This window comes from Pseudonaja textilis, chromosome 1 (genome assembly GCF_049901715.1).
Source record: "Pseudonaja textilis isolate UNSWEBS1 chromosome 1, rPseTex1.2, whole genome shotgun sequence".
Lineage (NCBI taxonomy): Eukaryota > Metazoa > Chordata > Lepidosauria > Squamata > Elapidae > Pseudonaja > Pseudonaja textilis.
Genome location: NC_141990.1, coordinates 156,238,447 through 156,256,444, shown reverse-complemented (window position 1 = coordinate 156,256,444; position 17,998 = coordinate 156,238,447). Strand labels below are relative to the sequence as shown.

Here is a 17,998-nt window from a genome sequence, read left to right as displayed (position 1 = left end):
GGTGAACTCTCGGAGGGAGATCTCTGCATTGGTGATGCTTCTATTCAATGGTGAGGAAAGGATTGAGGTCCCTTTGCTATCCTCAATCTGTCACTGCCCTCCTGCCACCAAATGGTTGGGCCCTACTTGTCTACCCAGGAAAGTCCCAGTATGACTGCATCAGTCATTTTGGGAGCCACTACAAATTGAATTATCTCCCAGTGTTCCGCTAGCTCTAGTCTCCCTGGTTTGGTTAAGTGAGTGGCATAGGCTCCTCCCAGCAGGGAGCCATCTACTTGTTCAAACTGGATCAGGTGGGCTAGCTTTTTCTCTCTGATTCCCAGGTCTAGGACCATGCTCAGATTTTTTTCCTGACCTGCACATTTATTTATTATTTTATTTTATTTTATTTTATTTTATTTTATTTTATTTTATTTTATTTTATTTTATTTTATTTTATTTTATTTTATTTTATTTTATTTTATTTATCAATTGCTTACAAGGTATAAGTAAAAACATAGTTATGAATACATGGAGACATATAAGAAAAATAAAAGAAACAATAGGACAGGGACGGTAGGCACGTTGGTGCACTTATGCACGCCCCCTATAGACCTCTTAGGAAAGAGGTGAGGTCAATAGTAGACAGTCTAAGGTTAAAGTTTTTGGGGTTTGGGGAAAAAAACCACAGAGTCAGGTAGAGTATTCCAGACATTGACCACTCTGTTGCTGAAGTCATATTTCCTGCAATTAAGTTTGGTGTGATTAACCTTGAGTTTGTATCTACTGTGAGCTCTTGTGTTGTTATGGCTGAAGCTGAAGTATTCATTGACAGGTAGGACATTGCAACATATATATTTCTAGACTTTCTCAACTGTGTTAATATCAGATACATAATGTGGGTTCCAGACTGATGAGCTGTATTCAAGTATTGGTCTACCAAATGTTTTGTATGCTCTAGTTATTAGTGTAATATTACCAGAGAAAAAGCTACGTATGATTATGTTAACAACTCTTAACGCCTTTTTGGCTATGTAGTTACAGTGGGCTCTAGCACTTAGATCATTTGAGATGAGTACTCCAAGATTCTTGATCATCAACAAGGTCTTGACTATTCAGCCTGTGTTTTATTTTCTGATTTATTCTTTTTGCCTATATGTAGGACAGAGCAGTTGTTTGTTGAGATTTGAAGTTGCCATTTGCTGGACCATTCTGACACATAGTCGAGGTCTTTTTGTTTTGTTTTTTTTTAAACAAACTTTATTGATTATAGAAATAAAATATCAAACAAACACATACACAACACAGAGAAAAAAGAAAGAAAGAAAAAGGAAAAAAGAAAATGATTAAAAACTAACAATTCTACTATCGACAATCTATGGTTCCTTGTTTGTTATCAATATTGGTGATATATTTACAAATACATCTTATTGCAAATATATAATTACTAACTCTTTTACATTTTATGTTGTTTACTAATATATTTTCTATTTTTGTTCTATCCAATCATACCAGCATTCCCAGCTTCTATAATATTCTGATGTTTCTTTTTCCTTAAGTGCTAAGGTTAACTTATCCATCTCTGCACAGGCTGTTATCTTCTGAATAACCATTTCCTCTGTTGGAATATCTTGCCTTTAAGTTTCCCATCTCTTCTTTTAGTTCATTTGTGTCAGCTCCTGTTTCGGTTCACCATTATTTCCTGAAGCTTCAGCATGGACTCTTGTAAAGTAAGAAGGGTCGATTGAACATTGGCATTTGTGATGGTAGGTTGTTTTTCTCCAGGTAGAGTTTCTTCAATTGTCTTTTGTGCCATCACTGAGGTTGATGGCATTGGAGTTGTTTGTATTGAAGAAGTCTTCTTTCCAGTTTTAAGCGTTGTGTTAGTGACAGAGGTCATTTCTTGTAAAATTTGTTTTTGTTTTTGTATTATATTAAATATGTTGTCTCAAATTAACATTCACTATTGAGAAGTATCAACTATAAATGGCTACTACACTAATTAATATGATATGTTACAGGATTAACCTCTCTTATCAATATATATATTCTCCAAAACACTTTTACAGCTAATTTCTAAATCAAATATCTGGATTTGTAGATCTTAATAATATATAAAATTTCTCTATTTAAATTTAAATACTATTGGCCTGTATATCTATAAGTGCTACAGAATCCCAAATCTCAAAATAGTGTTATGAAATAATATTTCAAATACTTACCAATCTAAATAAAGATATATCAACCTTACTATACAATAATTAATTAGTTAATCTATAGTAATCACAATTAATCACAATTAATTATTTAATTCAATCTAATCAATGTCTATAATCAAATATCTATACCTAAATAATTAATTAATTATCACCTCCCTTTTTTGTGTGTGTTATAACCAAATATAAACTTCAAAATTCACTAATGTATCAATTAAATAATATATAAATTACATTTACCACATTCAAAAATCAGTTGGGTTGATGTCAAGAAATAATTATTGCAATCCGCAAATTTAAAAGCTTAAAGTGTCTTAATATAATTGTTCAGTTCTTCAAGATTCCTTCATCGAGTGCGCTGGAAGCACAGAATTGCGGAGTAATGTCTCTGATTTCACTATCTCACCACACTTTTTGCTGTAGCCATTTCTCCTTTCGTTTAAAAGTTTTTCAAGTCAATTTTTAGATTCAAATAGTCTCTTTCTTTAATAAATCTTCTCCACTTACTACAGCTCCTGTCCAATAATCCAAAAGGAGACCAGTAAACTATACAGTTTCATTCGTGGAATATTTAAAGTTGTAATTTAATTCCTTACTTCAAGTCTCCCCCCATCTCAAGATCGTCCTTCCAATTTCCCCCAAAGTCCACAATTCAAATCCTTCAAGGTTCCCTTAAATTAAATTGTTGTTCTTTCTTTTTCTTTTTTTTCTCCCCCAATTATTATCAGTCTCTCAGATCCCTCAGATTCTTTTTACCCATTATCTCTGAATAAATCCTGTTTCTTTACATCTTGTTTCAAACCTTTGTAACTTCTCTTCCCTTTTTCCCTTCCTTCTCCAATCTGGCCTTTTTACAACCCCCCCCCCCCGGCTCTTGATCTCCACCCTCTTAATCTCCATCCTCCTCTGTATTCCTCTTTTCTGTTGCTTTCTGACATTGTATCGATTTTTCACCTTATTTTCCCCCTTTTTAGTTGTTTTTTTAAGTCTTAAATTCTCCATTCTCTTTCCCCTCTTTCCCTTTTCTTCCCCAGCTAAAGTTGTTTGTTCATTAAAGATGGCTTCTTCTTCTTCATCCCAACCTTCTTGTTCTTGTAATTTCTGATAGGTAGAATTCGCCATTTCTAAAAAATGAAAAACAGATCCAGAAGAGCCCTTCCCTCCTTGTTCCTCTTCTTTTAGCTTTTTGAATTCCATTTCAGTTCATATATAAATAATGCCATTGTGAAAAAAAAAATTAAACAACCCAAATGTTTTTAGTCTTTCAAATAATAATTTCCAAAGGTCCCAAAGTCACCAAGCAAGCCAAATAGACACAAATTGTTCCATTTAGCACTTTCTTCTTTTTATACTTTCTCTTCCTGGGGTACAGTTCAATTGCAAAGTTCCAAAGTATATCTTTTAGAAGTCTTGTTACAATTTAACTCTTTAAGTTCGAAGCAGCCTCCTCCAGCAAAATCTTATTATTAATTCTTTTCCTCTCCCTTCCCACTTATAGCAAAAAAAATAATAATAATAATTCCAATGTTCAGAAAGCTTTAATGTCCCCTTAATTTTCAAATTTAATTACCTGCTGGTGCCAAAGCAGGTTTTTCTGATTTCCATCTGCTATCACCGTAAGGAAGGAGAGTGAGAAAAAACAAACTTTCCCTTTTAACTTTCATCCACCGCTTTTTGCGATCTTCGTTGGGAACAAAGTATCTTTAATGAAATTAAAATTCCAGGGTATTTAAATGTTACTTGTTATCCCGGTTCAGCCAAAAACTTTTACTTTCTCAGCTTCCTCCTGCACATTCTTGTCTGGATGAAAGCTTCTTTGTGGCGGCCACTGCTGACCGCCACTCCACCACTTTTGGAAAAGGGAGTTGAGCCAGCTGAGGAGGGGGGTTGCAATTCCCCTGGACCCCTGCTGGGTCTCCCCTGTCTTCAGTTACCTCTACGGGGTAACTATTAGCCCCCAAATCTGGCTGGATCGGGGGCACTCCAGCGGTGAGCGCAGCAAGAACCACGCACAATTGCGGATTCCTGCCACCGCTGAAGCCTTGCAAACCGGAAGTCCCAGGCCCAGTATTCTTCAATATCTTAATTAACGACTTAGATGAGGGAATAGAAAGGGAACTTACCAAATTTGCAGATGATACAAAGCTGGCAGGAATAGTTAACACCCAAGAAGATAGGCTCAAGATCCAGATGGACCTTGACAGACTAGAACACTATCTAATAAAATGAAATTCAATATAGAGAAAAGTCCTACACTTAGGCAAGAAAAACCAAAAGTATACATATAGACTGGGTGAAACCAGGCTCAATAGCAGTAACTGTGAGAGGGATCTTGGAGTCTTAGTGGATAACCAGCTAAATATGAGCCAGCAGTGTGTAGCAGCAGCCCAAAAAGCTAATGCAATCCTAAGTTGTATTAACAGAGGGATACAGTCAAGATCAAGGGAAGTACTAATACCACTCTATCAAGCCTTAGTAAGACCACACCTAGACTACTGTATCCAGTTTTGGTCACCACATTATAAAAAGGATGTTGAGACTCTAGAAAAAGTATAGAGAAGAGCAACCAGAATGATTAGGGGACTGGAGGCTAAAACATACAATGAACAGTTGCAGGAACTGGGTTTGGTTAGTCTAGTAAAGAGAAGGACCAGGGGAGACATGAAAGCAGTCTTCCAATATCTGAGGGGCTGCCACAAGGAGAAAGGGGTCAAGCTATTTTCTAAAGCTCCTGTAGGCCAGACAAGGAATAATGGATGGAAACTGAACAAGGAGAGATTTAACCTGGAAACAAGGAGAAACTTTCTGACAGTGAGAACAATCAACCAATGGAACAGCTTGCCCTTGGAAGTTGTGGGAGCACCATCAGTTGAGACTTTCAAGAAGAGATTGGACTGCCATTGGTCAGAAATGGTGTAGGGTCTCCCGCTTGGGCGGGCGGTTGGACTAGATGACCTACAAGGTCTCTTCCAACTCTGATTATCTGAATCTGTATCTTCAATGGGACACATCCATAGCCAAGAGTCATCAATCATGCTCTATAGTAATAATCTTCCGCACCAACAGCTTAGGCTGCCGAGCAATTATCTGAAGCATTTGAGGAAAGTACTTCTTTCCCCTCTCCCTTTCTGTTGGCAACTACAAAGACCAAAGAAGTGTTTTTTAGTTGACACAGTTATTTAAGGAAGCACATACAATAGTAATGGGAGAATTTAACTACCTGGACATCAACCGGGAGATAAACTGTGCATCAAGTGACAAACTTGAACACTGGGCCCTATCCAACAGTGTGGTGAGAAAAGTAAAGTTTTATACTTAGGCAAGAAAAGTAGTGAGCATGAAACGAGGATGACCCTCATCTTCCCTGCTGTTTATATGGGTGCTAGAACTTTCGAATTAGGCAAGATGAGAAAATAACAGAAAGCTTATAAATTGAGAGCATTTGTTGACATTTTAATTGTCTTTTTACAAGACCCTAAACTAATGTAGCATATTTGATGAAAAAAATTAATGTGTTTGGAGTTTTAGCAGGCTTTAAAATAAATAAACAGAAAACAACAATGCTTGTTAAAAATATGACTTCTCAGGATTATGAAATATTGACTAAAAAGTTGGTTTAAGATGGAGAAAAAAGTAAAAGTAACCTGGGAGTTATATTAGTACATACAAATGCTAAACTGTTTCAAAATAACTTTATGTCTCTTTGGAATGATATTAAAAAAAGACTTATTAAGATGTGATAGATTGCAACTATCATTATTGATAGAATCTCTGTAATTAAGATAAATGCTTGACCAAATACGCCTTTTCTGTTTCAGACTTTATGAATATTAATAACTGATACTCCATTTAAACAATGGCAGATGGACACCCCTAAGTTTATATAGCGGGAGGGGGGGAACAAGAATTAAATGTAAATTACTCCAAGAGGCTAAAAAAAAGGAGGTTTGGGTTTACCAGATTTGAAATTGTACATTGATACCTATTGTTTGGTCTGGCTAAAAAAGTGGGTGACTCTCCAAAGTAAGAGGTCGCTTGAACTGGAGGATTGTGAATTAAGATTTGGATGGCATTGCTATTTATGCTATGATTAGGTTAAAGTAAGTGTTGGTTTCAATAATTACTTTATGCCAGCCTAAGAGTTTGGAATAGGTTCTCTGAGAAGATGCCTGTTTGGATGTTGCTCCAGGAAAGTTTTTTTCAGAAAAGAAATGGTAGGAGGGAAGTTTGGTGGATTTCTCTTAGACTTTAATGGATAAAGAACTTGGGGGTTGGGGGGAGAAGTTTGATGTTATATATGTTGTACAGAGAATAGTTTATGCACAAAAATGAAAGGATACTTTGATTCTTACAATGGATGAATGGCTGCAAAAATTAGGAAGTTGGCAAATATGGCTGAATTGACTGCTTTGGTTAAAGAAAAGAACATAATTTTGTTTCTACTTGAAAACTGCTTTTGGACTTTGAGTAGAAAAAACGCTTGAGGTAGAAAAAAATGAAACTTTGATTTAGGGTTTTGCTGATTAGATAGTTATATCTAATTGTTATATAAATGGTTAGTGTTTATTGCTATATATGGGGTGGCTTTGGGGGATGGGAGTGGGAGGCCTTGTGCTGTCCTGGTTCACTTCCTTCTGTCCTGGAGGGGAGAGATCCAGCCCTCACCCATCGCTTTATGGAGTTCCGCAGGGCTCAGTACTCTCTCCACTCCTGTTCAACATTTATATGAAGCCACTGGGTGAGATCATCCGTCACCATGGACTGAGGTATCACCAATATGCTGATGATACTCAGCTGTATGTGTCGGCCTGTGGTGAGTTAAGTGATGCCGTGTCCTCCCTCTTGCAGTGCCTGGAGGTTGTTAGGGGCTGGATGCAGAGCAATGGGTTGAAACTAAACCCTTGCAAGACTGAGTAGCTCTGGGTTTGGGGTTCATTGGCTCGGGGAGAATTGCTACCTTTGGTCTTGGATGGAATGGCATTATCCCAAACAGACCCTGTGCATAATCTAGTCATTTCCTGGACTCACGACTCCTGCTCAAAGTGCGGGTGGCAGTCATGGCCAGGAGGGCCTTTGCACACCAGTTGGGGCCTTTGTGGGTTGTGCACCAGTTACACCCTTTTCTGGACCAACAGGTCCTACTCACAGTCACTCACGCCTTGGTCACTTCCCGTCTTGACTATTGCTGCACACTCTACATGGGGCTGCCCTTGAAGTGCATCTGGAAGCTCCAGTTGGTGCAGACTGCAGTGGCCCACATGGTTTTGCGCAGACCCCAACGTGCACATGTATCATCTCTCATGCGGCAGCTTCATTGGTTGCTGGTTTGCTTCCAGATTTGCTTTTGTCAATTCAAGGTGCTGGTTGTCACCTTTAAAGCCCTTCGTGGCTTGGGACCAGGTTATCTGAGGGACTGTCTCTTGCTGGTCCCATACCCGAGGGAGATACATACACCTGGTGGGACCCAGAAGAAGGGCCTTCTCTGTAATGGCTCCCTCTCTCTGGAACATCCCCTAGAGATTAGAAAGGCCCCCACTCTATTATGCTTCTGGAAGGTGCTGAAGAACTGGTTCTGCCAGTGAGCCTGGGGAACCCAGATCAGGACGGAGCCCATTAAATGGTTTGTGTGATCTGCTGCCACCGGGGTGGGGGTTGGGAGTAGGGGAGTGATTTTGTTATATTGTACTATATTAATTGATTTGATTATTTTTGTTAGTTTTTATTGTTTTAAATGTGGTTTTATATTCTGTAAGCCGCCTTGAGTCTCCATGGGTCAATAGGGAGCAATATTAAATAAATAAATAAATAAATATAAAAGTAAACAGTTGAGGTTTTATGTTATTAATTTGTTCTTCTACACCAGGGGTGTCCAACCTTTCACCTTCCCTGGGCCACATTAGAAGATGAAAATTTGGTTTGGGCCGCACATAAAATAAAATAACAGTAACGATACCTGATCATCCCAAAAAACCATAGAAAACATAGTTAACATATTAAATTTATTTGGAAATGAAGTTAGTGAGATGTTTTTATTATTTATTATTTATTATTTATTAAAAATTATTTATTTTTATCACGGTTTTTTATCACAGTTTTTTGTCACGGTTTATTTTCCAGCCAAATTTTGCGGGGGGAGCTCGCCGCCTCCGCCTACCTCTCCTCCTGCAAATGGCCTGGCTGGATGAGGCAGGACTGGAAGGCAGAAGCCTTCCCCGCCTCCGCTGCTGCTTCTGCCCCCGCCGCTGCCCCCCACCGCCACCGCTTCTTCCCCGCCACCTCTGCTGCTTCTGCCCCGCTGCCGCTGCCCCCCGTCGCTGCCGCTTCTTCCCCCCACCACCGCTGCTGCTTCTGCCCCGCCGCTGCTGCCCCGCCACCGCCACTTCTTCCGGTGGCAGTGGAAGCGGCGGCGGGTGGCGGGGCAGAAGCGGCAGCGATGGCGGGAGAAGAAGCGTGTGGTGGCGGGGGCAGCAGCAGCAGCGACATCGGGGGCAGAAGCGGCAGCAGGGGCAGAAGCGGCGGAGGGGAAGAAGCGGCAGCGGCGGGGAAGAAGTGGCGGGGGCAGCGCTGCAGCGGCGGCAGGAAAAAAGCGGCGGTGGGGGCAGAAGCAGCAGCGGTGGGGGCAGAAGCAGCAGCGGGGCAGAAGCAGCAGCGGTGGCGGGGAAGAAGCGGCGGCGACGGCGGCAGGGGCAGCAGTGGCAGTGACAGCAGGGGCAGAAGCGGCAGCAGGGCGGCACCGGCAACAGCAGGAGGTGGCGCTCTGACGGCACCCGCCTTTTCTCTTGCTGCTTGGCCTGGCGCTCACCTCGCCCCGCCTCGCGCCTGCCTCTCCTCCTCCTCCTCGCTGGCTCTGGCACGAAGGTTGGGGTGGGCACTGGGCCGCATTACGAGGCGACCTGGGACGCATGCGGCCCATGGGCCGCAGGTTGGACAAGCCTGTTCTACACCGAAAGGAGTCAGAAGTCAATGCTTTTCTTTTTCTTTTCCCCTTTACCCTACTTTTTTTTCTCTATTACCTTTCCACCCTTATTTTTCCATTATTTTCATTTTTCTTTATACTTCTATATTTTACATTTTGATAACCTAATAAAATATTTGAATGGATAAAAAGAAAAGCAGGGACCATGTGAGAGAACTAGGTCTCCCAGTGAACTACCACTTAAGAATGAGTCAGCTGTATGCTGCAGCTGCCAAAAAAGCCAATACAGTCAATAGAGGGACAGTATGAAGGCCACATGAATTGTTAGTACTACTTTATAATGCACTGGTAAGACCATACTTGAAATACTACATCCAGTTTTGGTCACCAAAATACAAAAAATATATTGACACTCTAGAGCACAGGTGTCAAACTCGCCGCATCAGGTTGCCACTATGTGATGTTTCACATGTTTTTCTCCTTCGTGGAGCTGGGATGGGCGTAGCCTGTAGTATTCTACCAGTTTGGCCCAGTTCGGCCTAACTAGAAGTTATGAAGATCATCTGTGAGTGAACCGTTCGCTCCGACAATCAGCTGCTGGGCCCTCCCACCCACCCCGTCTCTATACCGACCTTTATTTCCTGCTTTTTAACCTCAGTTGCTTCGTGCAGCACAGCCAATTGCCACATATCAGCTCTTTTACACACAGGGCTTGCAGCAGAAGGTGAATTGCAAATGCTGCGCGCACGTAACTCACACCGAACCAGTAGGAAAAGGTTTTAAAACCAACCACTGGCTGCGCATGACTCATCCGGCCCACAGGCCATCAGTTTGATACCCCTGTTCTAGAGAAAATGCAGAGAAGAGCAACAAAGGGGATTAGGAGTCTAGAGTCTAAAGCAGGCTTGTCCAACCTGCGGCCCATGGGCCGCATGCGTCCCAGGTCGCCTCGTAATGCGGCGCAGTGCCCACCCCAACCTTCGTGCCAGAGCCAGCGAGGAGGAGGAGGAGAGGCAGGCGCGAGGCGGGGCGAGGCGAGCGCCAGGCCAAGCAGCAAGAGAAAAGGCGGGTGCCGTCAGAGCGCCACCTCCTGCTGTTGCCGCTGCCGCCCCTGCTGCCGCTTCTGCCCCTGCTGTCACTGCCACTGCTGCCCCCGCCGCCGTCGCCGCCGCTTCTTCCCCCGCCACTGCTGCTGCTTCTGCCCCCGCTGCCGCTTCTGCCCCCTCTACCGCTGCTGCTTCTGCCCCCGCCACCGCTTCTTCCCCTGCCGCCGCTGCCGCGCTGCCCCGCCACTTCTTCCCCGCCGCTGCCGCTTCTTCCCGCCGCCGCTTCTGCCCCTGCCACCACTGCTGCTTCTGCCCCTGCCGCTTCTGCCCCAATGTCGCTGCGCTGCTGCCCCGCCACCGCCACTTCTTCTCCGCCATCACTGCCGCTTCTGCGCCCTTGCCACCCGCCACTGCTTCTTCCACTGCCATCGGAAGAAGTGGCGGTGGCGGGGCAACAGCGGCGGGGCAGAAGCAGCAGCGGTGGGGGAAGAAGCGGCAGCGACGGGGGCAGCAGCAGCGGGGCAGAAGCAGCAGCAGTGGCAGGGGAAGAAGCGATGGCGACGGGGGCAGTGGCGGCGGGGCAGAAGCAACAGCGGAGGCGGGGAAGGCTTCTGCCTTCCAGTCCTGCCTCATCCAGCCAGGCCATTTGCAGGAGGAGAGGTAGGCGTGAGGCGGCGAGCCCCCGCAAAATTTGGCTGGAAAATAAACCGTGACAAAAAAACTGTGATAAAAAAAACCGTGATAAAAAATAAATAATTTTTAATAAATAATTAATAATAATTAATAAAAACATCTCACTAACGTCATTTCCAAATAAATTTAATATGTTAACTATGTTTTCTATGGTTTTTTGGGATGATCAGGTATCGTTACTGTTATTTTATTTTATGTGCGGCCCAAACCAAATTTTCATCTTCTAATGTGGCCCAGGGAAGGTGAAAGGTTGGACACCCCTGGTCTAAAGCATACACTGAATGGTTGCAAGTTTTTCAGTTATTACATTCTGTTAATCTTGGATGTAAGAGTTTGCTCCATTACTGTTTGCTGTTATCATTTTTCCTTTTGTTCTTTTTCCTGATATGATGTCATAAAATTCTCTGTTTTGTTTGGATTTCCAAACTGATTTTGTTTTACACATATTCATCTTCTTTTTGAAATAATATGCCCATATCACAGAGGAAATCTGTACTTCTTTGACAGATGGTGTGACAGCCTTAGAGATCAAACACATATGAATTCTTGAGTGTACTTTGTGTTTACAGGAACATAATCTCTATCAGAGCTTCCAATATTTTTCCCTAGTGGATTTTCAAATTCCAGACATTGGTCAAATATCCATATCATGAAAATACTTTCTTGGAAACTATTTTTTTCTTCTTCTACAAATGATGTGACCAAGCTCAGGTCTAGCACTTCACCCATATTTCTATGATAACTTACTTCTCTGCAATTCATTATTAACATCTGGAAGGAGCGTCCCTACAATTGTTCCATATCAATATTGGGAGCATTCATGGATGGCAGTGTCAAAAATTTTCCTTCTTTTTTTAATTTCAAGATTAATGTTCTTCCTTCTTTATCTTTTAATTGTTAATAAACTACTATTTCATTTGTTGTTTTGTTTTTCCTAATGTTATACGTTCCTTGCCTAATTTTCAATGTTTCAGCAAGATGACAGGGTTTTCTTTTTTTGTGTTGTTTCTTGTAGATTAATACGCTCAGCTTTAAATGTCTTGAGTTTATTAAAGCTCATTTTCATTTGGGAGGTAAGTTTAGTCTGTTTGCCTTTAATGAGACCAATGTTGCCTGGTCTATTTGAAAGGCAACTTAATTCTTGGTTCATCTCTTTCACTTCGTTCAAGTAACATTCCAAATGCCAACAATTCTTCTTCAATTCTTTTTATAGTTTTATTGGAAGTCAATAAAATGAAAGTACTTACTCTGAATTTCTGGATACTTCATCATTAGGAGTATGGCCCAGCACAGAGTGTTTGCCATTGTTTCTGTTCCAGCACCAAATAAGTCATCCACAAGACCTAGAAGGTTTTCATTATGGAAATATCCATCATTTTTTGTATTCTTATTCTCCTGAAGTATATAAACAAAATTCAAGTAAGGAAACAGAACCTACTCACATGAACAACATTCCTAAAAAAATAATTACACACACATATAAAATAACTAGCTCAATACCTGTGCTTTGCTATGAAATCATGTGGTTGGGCTTAGTTTTGGGGGGAGGAAAATAAGGAGGAAAAATTTTTGCCTCTGCCTACCAACATCCATTGGTATTCATCCGGCTAGTGTCCTGTCAGTGTGTGAGAGAGTTGAGGGCTGTTTGGAAACCGAAACAGTATTTGCTGTGTGAGCAAGAAGGAGAGCCTGGGCATGGCTTAGCTCAACTGTTCTGTACTAAAGCTGGTTGCTGATGTGAAAGTAAAACTAAAACTGAAACTCATCTTCTCTACTTGTGTCTTACATTTGGAACAGATTTATTTTCAAGTGGGGAGGGGGAGTAAAACTCCTTAGCATCAGTTCCGGCAATCTGGTAGCAAGAAGGGTGGTGGAGCAGGTAGCGACTTCTGGCTGGCCACGCCCCCAAACCGGTACGGTCACCCGATGGTCGCTTGCCCCTTTTGGATGCTCGATCATCTTTTCCGGCCGTTCAATGCTCGTCCCACCCCTCCACCCCCCACCCTATATATATATCTTGCCTTCGCCACATGGCCCAGCTAATTGCCTCGCCAGTTGCCTTGTTGATGCCTGGTCAGCTTAGCTCACCAAAGATAAGCAATGCATGCCCCACGCAGAGCCTTCTCCTTGGGTCGGGGGCAGGAGCCCCAGGGATGTGTGCTATTCCCTGAGGCCCTGGAACCGCCAGCTGCCTTGGCTGGGTCAGGGAATGTGTGATTCCCCGGCTCCAGTCTTGCCCCGGAGCCACCGCCCACTTGCCACCCACTCTCCCTTAGGTGCATTGTGTCACCTATTTTCCCCTTCTTCAGAGGTCCTGGCCTGGCCCTTAACCTCCTCACTTCCTCCTCTACGACTGCCTCTTTCATCATCCATGGCCGCGACCTTGCCTTCTCCTAGCGGCTGGCTGCCAGGGAAGGCAAGCCAGGACTGAAAGCTGCTGGGCTCCCCGCCAGCAGCTGCTGCCTCTTTTTTTTTGGTGCAAGAAGTCTCCCAATTGATGCCTCTTTGCTAGCCAGAACTGAGCCGGTAGTCCACATGCTGTCCCCTAGCAGAAAGTCTTGGGACCTCACATTTGCACACATGAGGCTGGGACTTTCTGCAAAGAGAAGGCACATGGGCAAGTCCCTCTGGTGCAGCGGGCTCAATGGGGTGGACCTGCATGCTGGGCTGGCACTTCTGTTCCCCTTAATCTCTTCTAGGTTCCAGTGCATCAGCCAGCCTGCCACCACTGCAGCAGTTCACACATGCAGCCGTGCCTCTCCAAAAGAGCAGCAGCGAGAGATGGGTGAGAACTGCTCTTGGTAGTGGCAGGAGCATCTGGCAGGACAGCGTTTGTTGGTGGGGCATCAAATGCCCCGTATCCAAGCTGGCCAGTGTGCCGGAACCTGTAATAGCAAGGAGAGCAGAGCTGCTAGCCAGAACGGGCAACCTGGAGCTTTCCTTCCTCCCCATCCAAGCAAGCTATTTGCTGCTCTTCTGGGAAGGCAGGGCTGTGCAGGAGCTGACTCCACGTGGGAGGAATATCTGTTTGACCCTGTGGTAAGAGGTGCTCCAAAAGGGAGGGTGGGGACTCCCGGGGCTGCCTCCTGTAGCAGCACCGCCACACCTGTAGCTGCTTGCTTTCTGCCTTCTCTCAGGGTACAAAATGAACAAAGCGACCATCCATGGGGGCTGCATGCACTGGCCGCTTTCTGCCTCTTCCCAGGGGATGCTCCACTTCCATCTCATCCTGGCCAGCAGGTGGGAGTGTGGCCCTTGAGGGGCATCTCCACTGCACTGAGGCTGAGGGGGCAGTGGAGGTGCACACATGCAGCAGTGGCAGCCCCGGTACATCTTCCAGCCCCACCCCCTCTCGGAATACTGCCAGTGCCACCACTGCCGTAACTGCTGAGAAACGAAATAAACAAAGTGACTCCAGCTGCTGCCCCACCGCTCACTTTCTGCCTTTTTGCACCATCCCAGTCCGACCAGGTGTGTGTGCATGTGTGAGAGCAAGGGAGAGAAAGAGAGAGAGAGATAGAGAGAGGAAGGGAGAGAAAGAAAAAGAAAAATCAGAAAGAAAGAGAGAGAGAGAAAGAAATGAAAGAAAGAAAAAATAGGAAGAGAATGAGGTGTGTGCGTGTGTGAGAGAGTGGGGGGGCTGGAGTGGGGCAGCAGAGATCTTTGAGAGAGCGCGCCGCCCCACTGCTGACTAGAGTTGCTTGTGAGTTTATTCAGTTCTTCCCAGAGTGGATTGTTTATAGTTGCTTTTGAAGGATGGTCTGTTTGGAATTGCTCCAAGGAAAAAATGTTTGAAAGGGTTTTTCTTTTGTGCAGCTTCATTCTATTTCAGTGGAGCAATTCTTTAAGGAAGACGGTGCTCTCAGACTGCTCTGCCACTTAACATGCAAGCTGATTGGGGTTGGAAGCTCTTGGAGCATTTGTAGAAACTCTTATTCTTGCAATAAGGCAAAAGGCTGTCTCCACAGGTCACATGGCAGAAGAGATCCAAATAACAGTTCAATAAGCCCCGTCCTCCCCCTCGCGACGAAAACCCTGTCCTCTGTGGAGCTGCTTCCCCTCCATCCTCTGCGCACGGCGAGGGGAGATTACCTGCATGGCCTCGCCTGACTGATCAGAGGGATTTGTGTGCTCCCTGTGAATCTTAGACTGACCTTTGTCTGATCCATCAGATCTTTTCTTATCTCCTTAAAATAGAATTTGCAAAGAGATACTATTTGCAATTAGGAGCTGTTGTAGAGCGATGGTAAGGAAGAGGCATGAGACCAGAGCGTACAACTAACAGGCTTTATTGCAAAGAATAAAGGGTTGTTAAGGCGTCTGCTTGCTAACTTGCAGACCAGCGGGCGACACGGCTGGCTCTGCTCGACAGCCGGCTTATATAGCCGACTGTCAAACGGAGCCAACCAATGGGAGCTGCTGGTGCTCCGCTCAAACAGCGGACCTGGTTGGGGACCCCAACCAGTTCCACAGACATAACACCCCTTTCCCCAGCTGGGGACATGCGTAGTCCTGTAGATATGAGGGTTGTCTTCGCTCAATGACCAGAACGTCGCAGTTCGGGTGAACTGTCGGCCGGTGTCAAGTCCTGGTCTTTGAACGTGCCTCAGCGGTCGCCGGGCGTGGGTTTGCCCGGCGTAGTGTCCTGTGGTGCTGATGAAAACCCCTGCTCTGGTTGGCTCGGCTGAGTCTCGAGGTCCGGCTGGTCAACTGGGTCGCTCGGTGGCTGGAGTGGTGACTCTGGCCGAAACTCGTGTTCTCCCGCCAGTCCTCTCGCTCGTCAGGGAAGACCAGGTTCCGCAGGGGATCCGCCAGGCACTGGTGAGGCGTCGTTGGCGCTGGCAGGTTGGCATGGGTTGGTATCTGTCGCGCCCTTCCGCCGCCTTCTGAGTTGATCTATGTGTCTCCGCCACAAACGTCCATCCTCTAGGAGGATCCTGTAGGACCTGGGACCTGTGACTGACACGACTTGTCCTGGCACCCACAACGGATCCCCGCGTGAAGTTCCTGGCGTATACCAGGTCTTGTGGGGCAAAGTCTCTGACCAGACTGTCGGACCCTAAGGGGTGTCTGGGCAGTAGTGGGGGTGTAGCCTGTCCAGGGTGGTTCTACATGCGTCTCCCCATTAGAAGTTCGGCAGGAGATTTGTTGGTGGTGGTGCACGCTGACCCCGAATTGGAGGTGCCTACACTTGAATGCCCCCCTGTGCGTGACTATGGTTTGTAATTCCGCTGTCTGCTCATCGACAGGGAACTGTTGGTATGCCTGTGACATGTCTAACTTGGCGAAAATGGTGCCGGGTTCGAAAGTGTGTAACAGATGCTGAATAACGGGGACAGGGTATGCGCTGACCTGCAGATAGCGGTTGAGCGTGGTTTTGTAATCCGCACAGATTCTCAAACTGCCATCTTTCTTAAGTGGGGTGACTATGGGGGTCTCCCATTTAGCGAAATCAGTGGGTTCTAGCACCCCTTGCTTAAGTAGTTTGTCTAGTTCTGCGTCTAATTTGGGACGGATGGCAAAAGGTACCCTATGTGGTTTTAAACGAAGAGGGGTTGCCTGGGGGGTCTACTGAAAATGATATGGGGTGCCCGAATAGCAACCCAGCTCATTGCTAAATACATCGGAAAAATCAAAAAATAGTGTATCTACATCAGAAGTTGAGACAGCATGGATCCCGGTTACACTAAGGCCGAGAGAAGGAAACCAATCAAGTCCCAATAGACTAGGGAGGGTACCATTAACAACCACTAGAGGCAGATGGCCCTTAAAGGCTTGGAATTGAACAAGGAACTTGCCTTTCCCGAGGACAGGAATGTTCTTGCCCTGGTAGTCCCGCAGCGTCAAGTGGCATCTTTGTAGCTGTTTCCTTGACAGTCTGGGCTGGATCCTCTTCAGGGTATCCCAGGAGATGATTGAGAGCGCGGATCCCGTGTCCACCTCCATCCTGCAGGGTTTACCTTCTAGGAAAACAGAAATTTTAATTTTATCAGGGGTTTGAGAAGTATGGTTAGCGTGGTAGCAGGTATAGCAGTCCTCCACTTGCCTTTGGGAGTTAGGAGGTGGTGGAGGCCTTTGAGGTAAAGATCGCCCTGCTTGGCAGACTCTAGCGATGTGACCCTTCTTTTGGCAGTTCAGGCAGATGGCGTTTCTGAACCTGCAGGATGCCCTAGGGTGGGAGCCTCCACAGGTTAGGCACATGGGAGGTTGTTTGGGGTGAAGCTGTTTCTTTGCCCCGCTCCTACCTGTGAAGGCTTCTGATGTTTAAGGCGGTTAATGTCAGATGCGTCTGTGGGGTCATCTTCGCTGATTACTTCTTCAGAATGGACAGTTGGCGTGCTGGGTTTAGATTGAGTGCCCTGAATTTCAGCTGCTGACTGGGCCGAGAGCTCAGCAGCCAGGGCTTCCTCCATGGCTAAGGCTAGAGTCAAGTCCTTTTTGCCAGTAAACGCCTCTGGAGTCTTAGGTCTCTCACCCCACAGACGATCTGGTCCAACAGCATGTCTTCCAAATATTCTTTGAATCCGCACTGTAAAGCGGCTGTTCTCAGGGTGGCCATGTATTCATTGATCGACTCCCCTCTGCCTGTTTCCTAACCCTGAAGGCATACCTTCTGGCTATTTGGGATGGTTTGGGCGAATAGTGATTTGAAAGTATTTCCTGTAGCTCGTCCCATGGGACGCTCTGATGGCGCGGGGTGCAACTAACGCTGTAGCGGTGTCGAAGACTGCGGCTCCGCAGTAACTCAGGAAATAGGACTTCTTCCTATGCTCTGCAGCGTCGGCTAAACCGATGTCGTCAAGAAAATGGCTGAGTCGATTTTTGTAGGAGTCCCATGTTTCCTCGTTTGGTTTGAATGGAGGGAATGCTGAATTAGTACTCATCGTGGAGAAAAGAACAGGTTCGTCTTCTTCAATCGCTATTTGAATTTGCGCCTTAAAAGAACGCGGCTGTGGCTGTCTCTCTGGGCTGCGTAGCTCTTTTTGAAAATCGCGCTCTTGGTGAGCGTGGCGGCCTCGCTGCGGCGCCTGTGGCTCATTTCAGCGAATCAGCTCAAACAATATCAGTTTGAATTTCGCGCTCTTTGCAGCGTGGGCGGCTGCAGCTACAGCGCCCGTGGCTTCTCTCCGTGACTTACAGCTCTTTGA

The 17,998-nt window shown here is 45.3% G+C and overlaps 1 protein-coding gene and 1 pseudogene across 1 annotated transcript in view; one reads left to right on the top strand and one right to left on the bottom strand.

Annotated features, from left to right (window-relative positions):
* LOC148127885 (cytochrome P450 2K6-like) overlaps positions 1-17,998 on the bottom strand; it is a 41,819-nt gene that overhangs the window by 13,582 nt on the left and 10,239 nt on the right. The window contains exon 3 of the mRNA XM_087919369.1: positions 12,098-12,245. Within this exon, the coding sequence (XP_087775495.1) occupies positions 12,098-12,245 (148 nt within the window). The remainder of the gene's footprint in view (positions 1-12,097; positions 12,246-17,998) is intronic.
* Positions 6,921-11,870, top strand: LOC148127886 (uncharacterized; annotated as a pseudogene).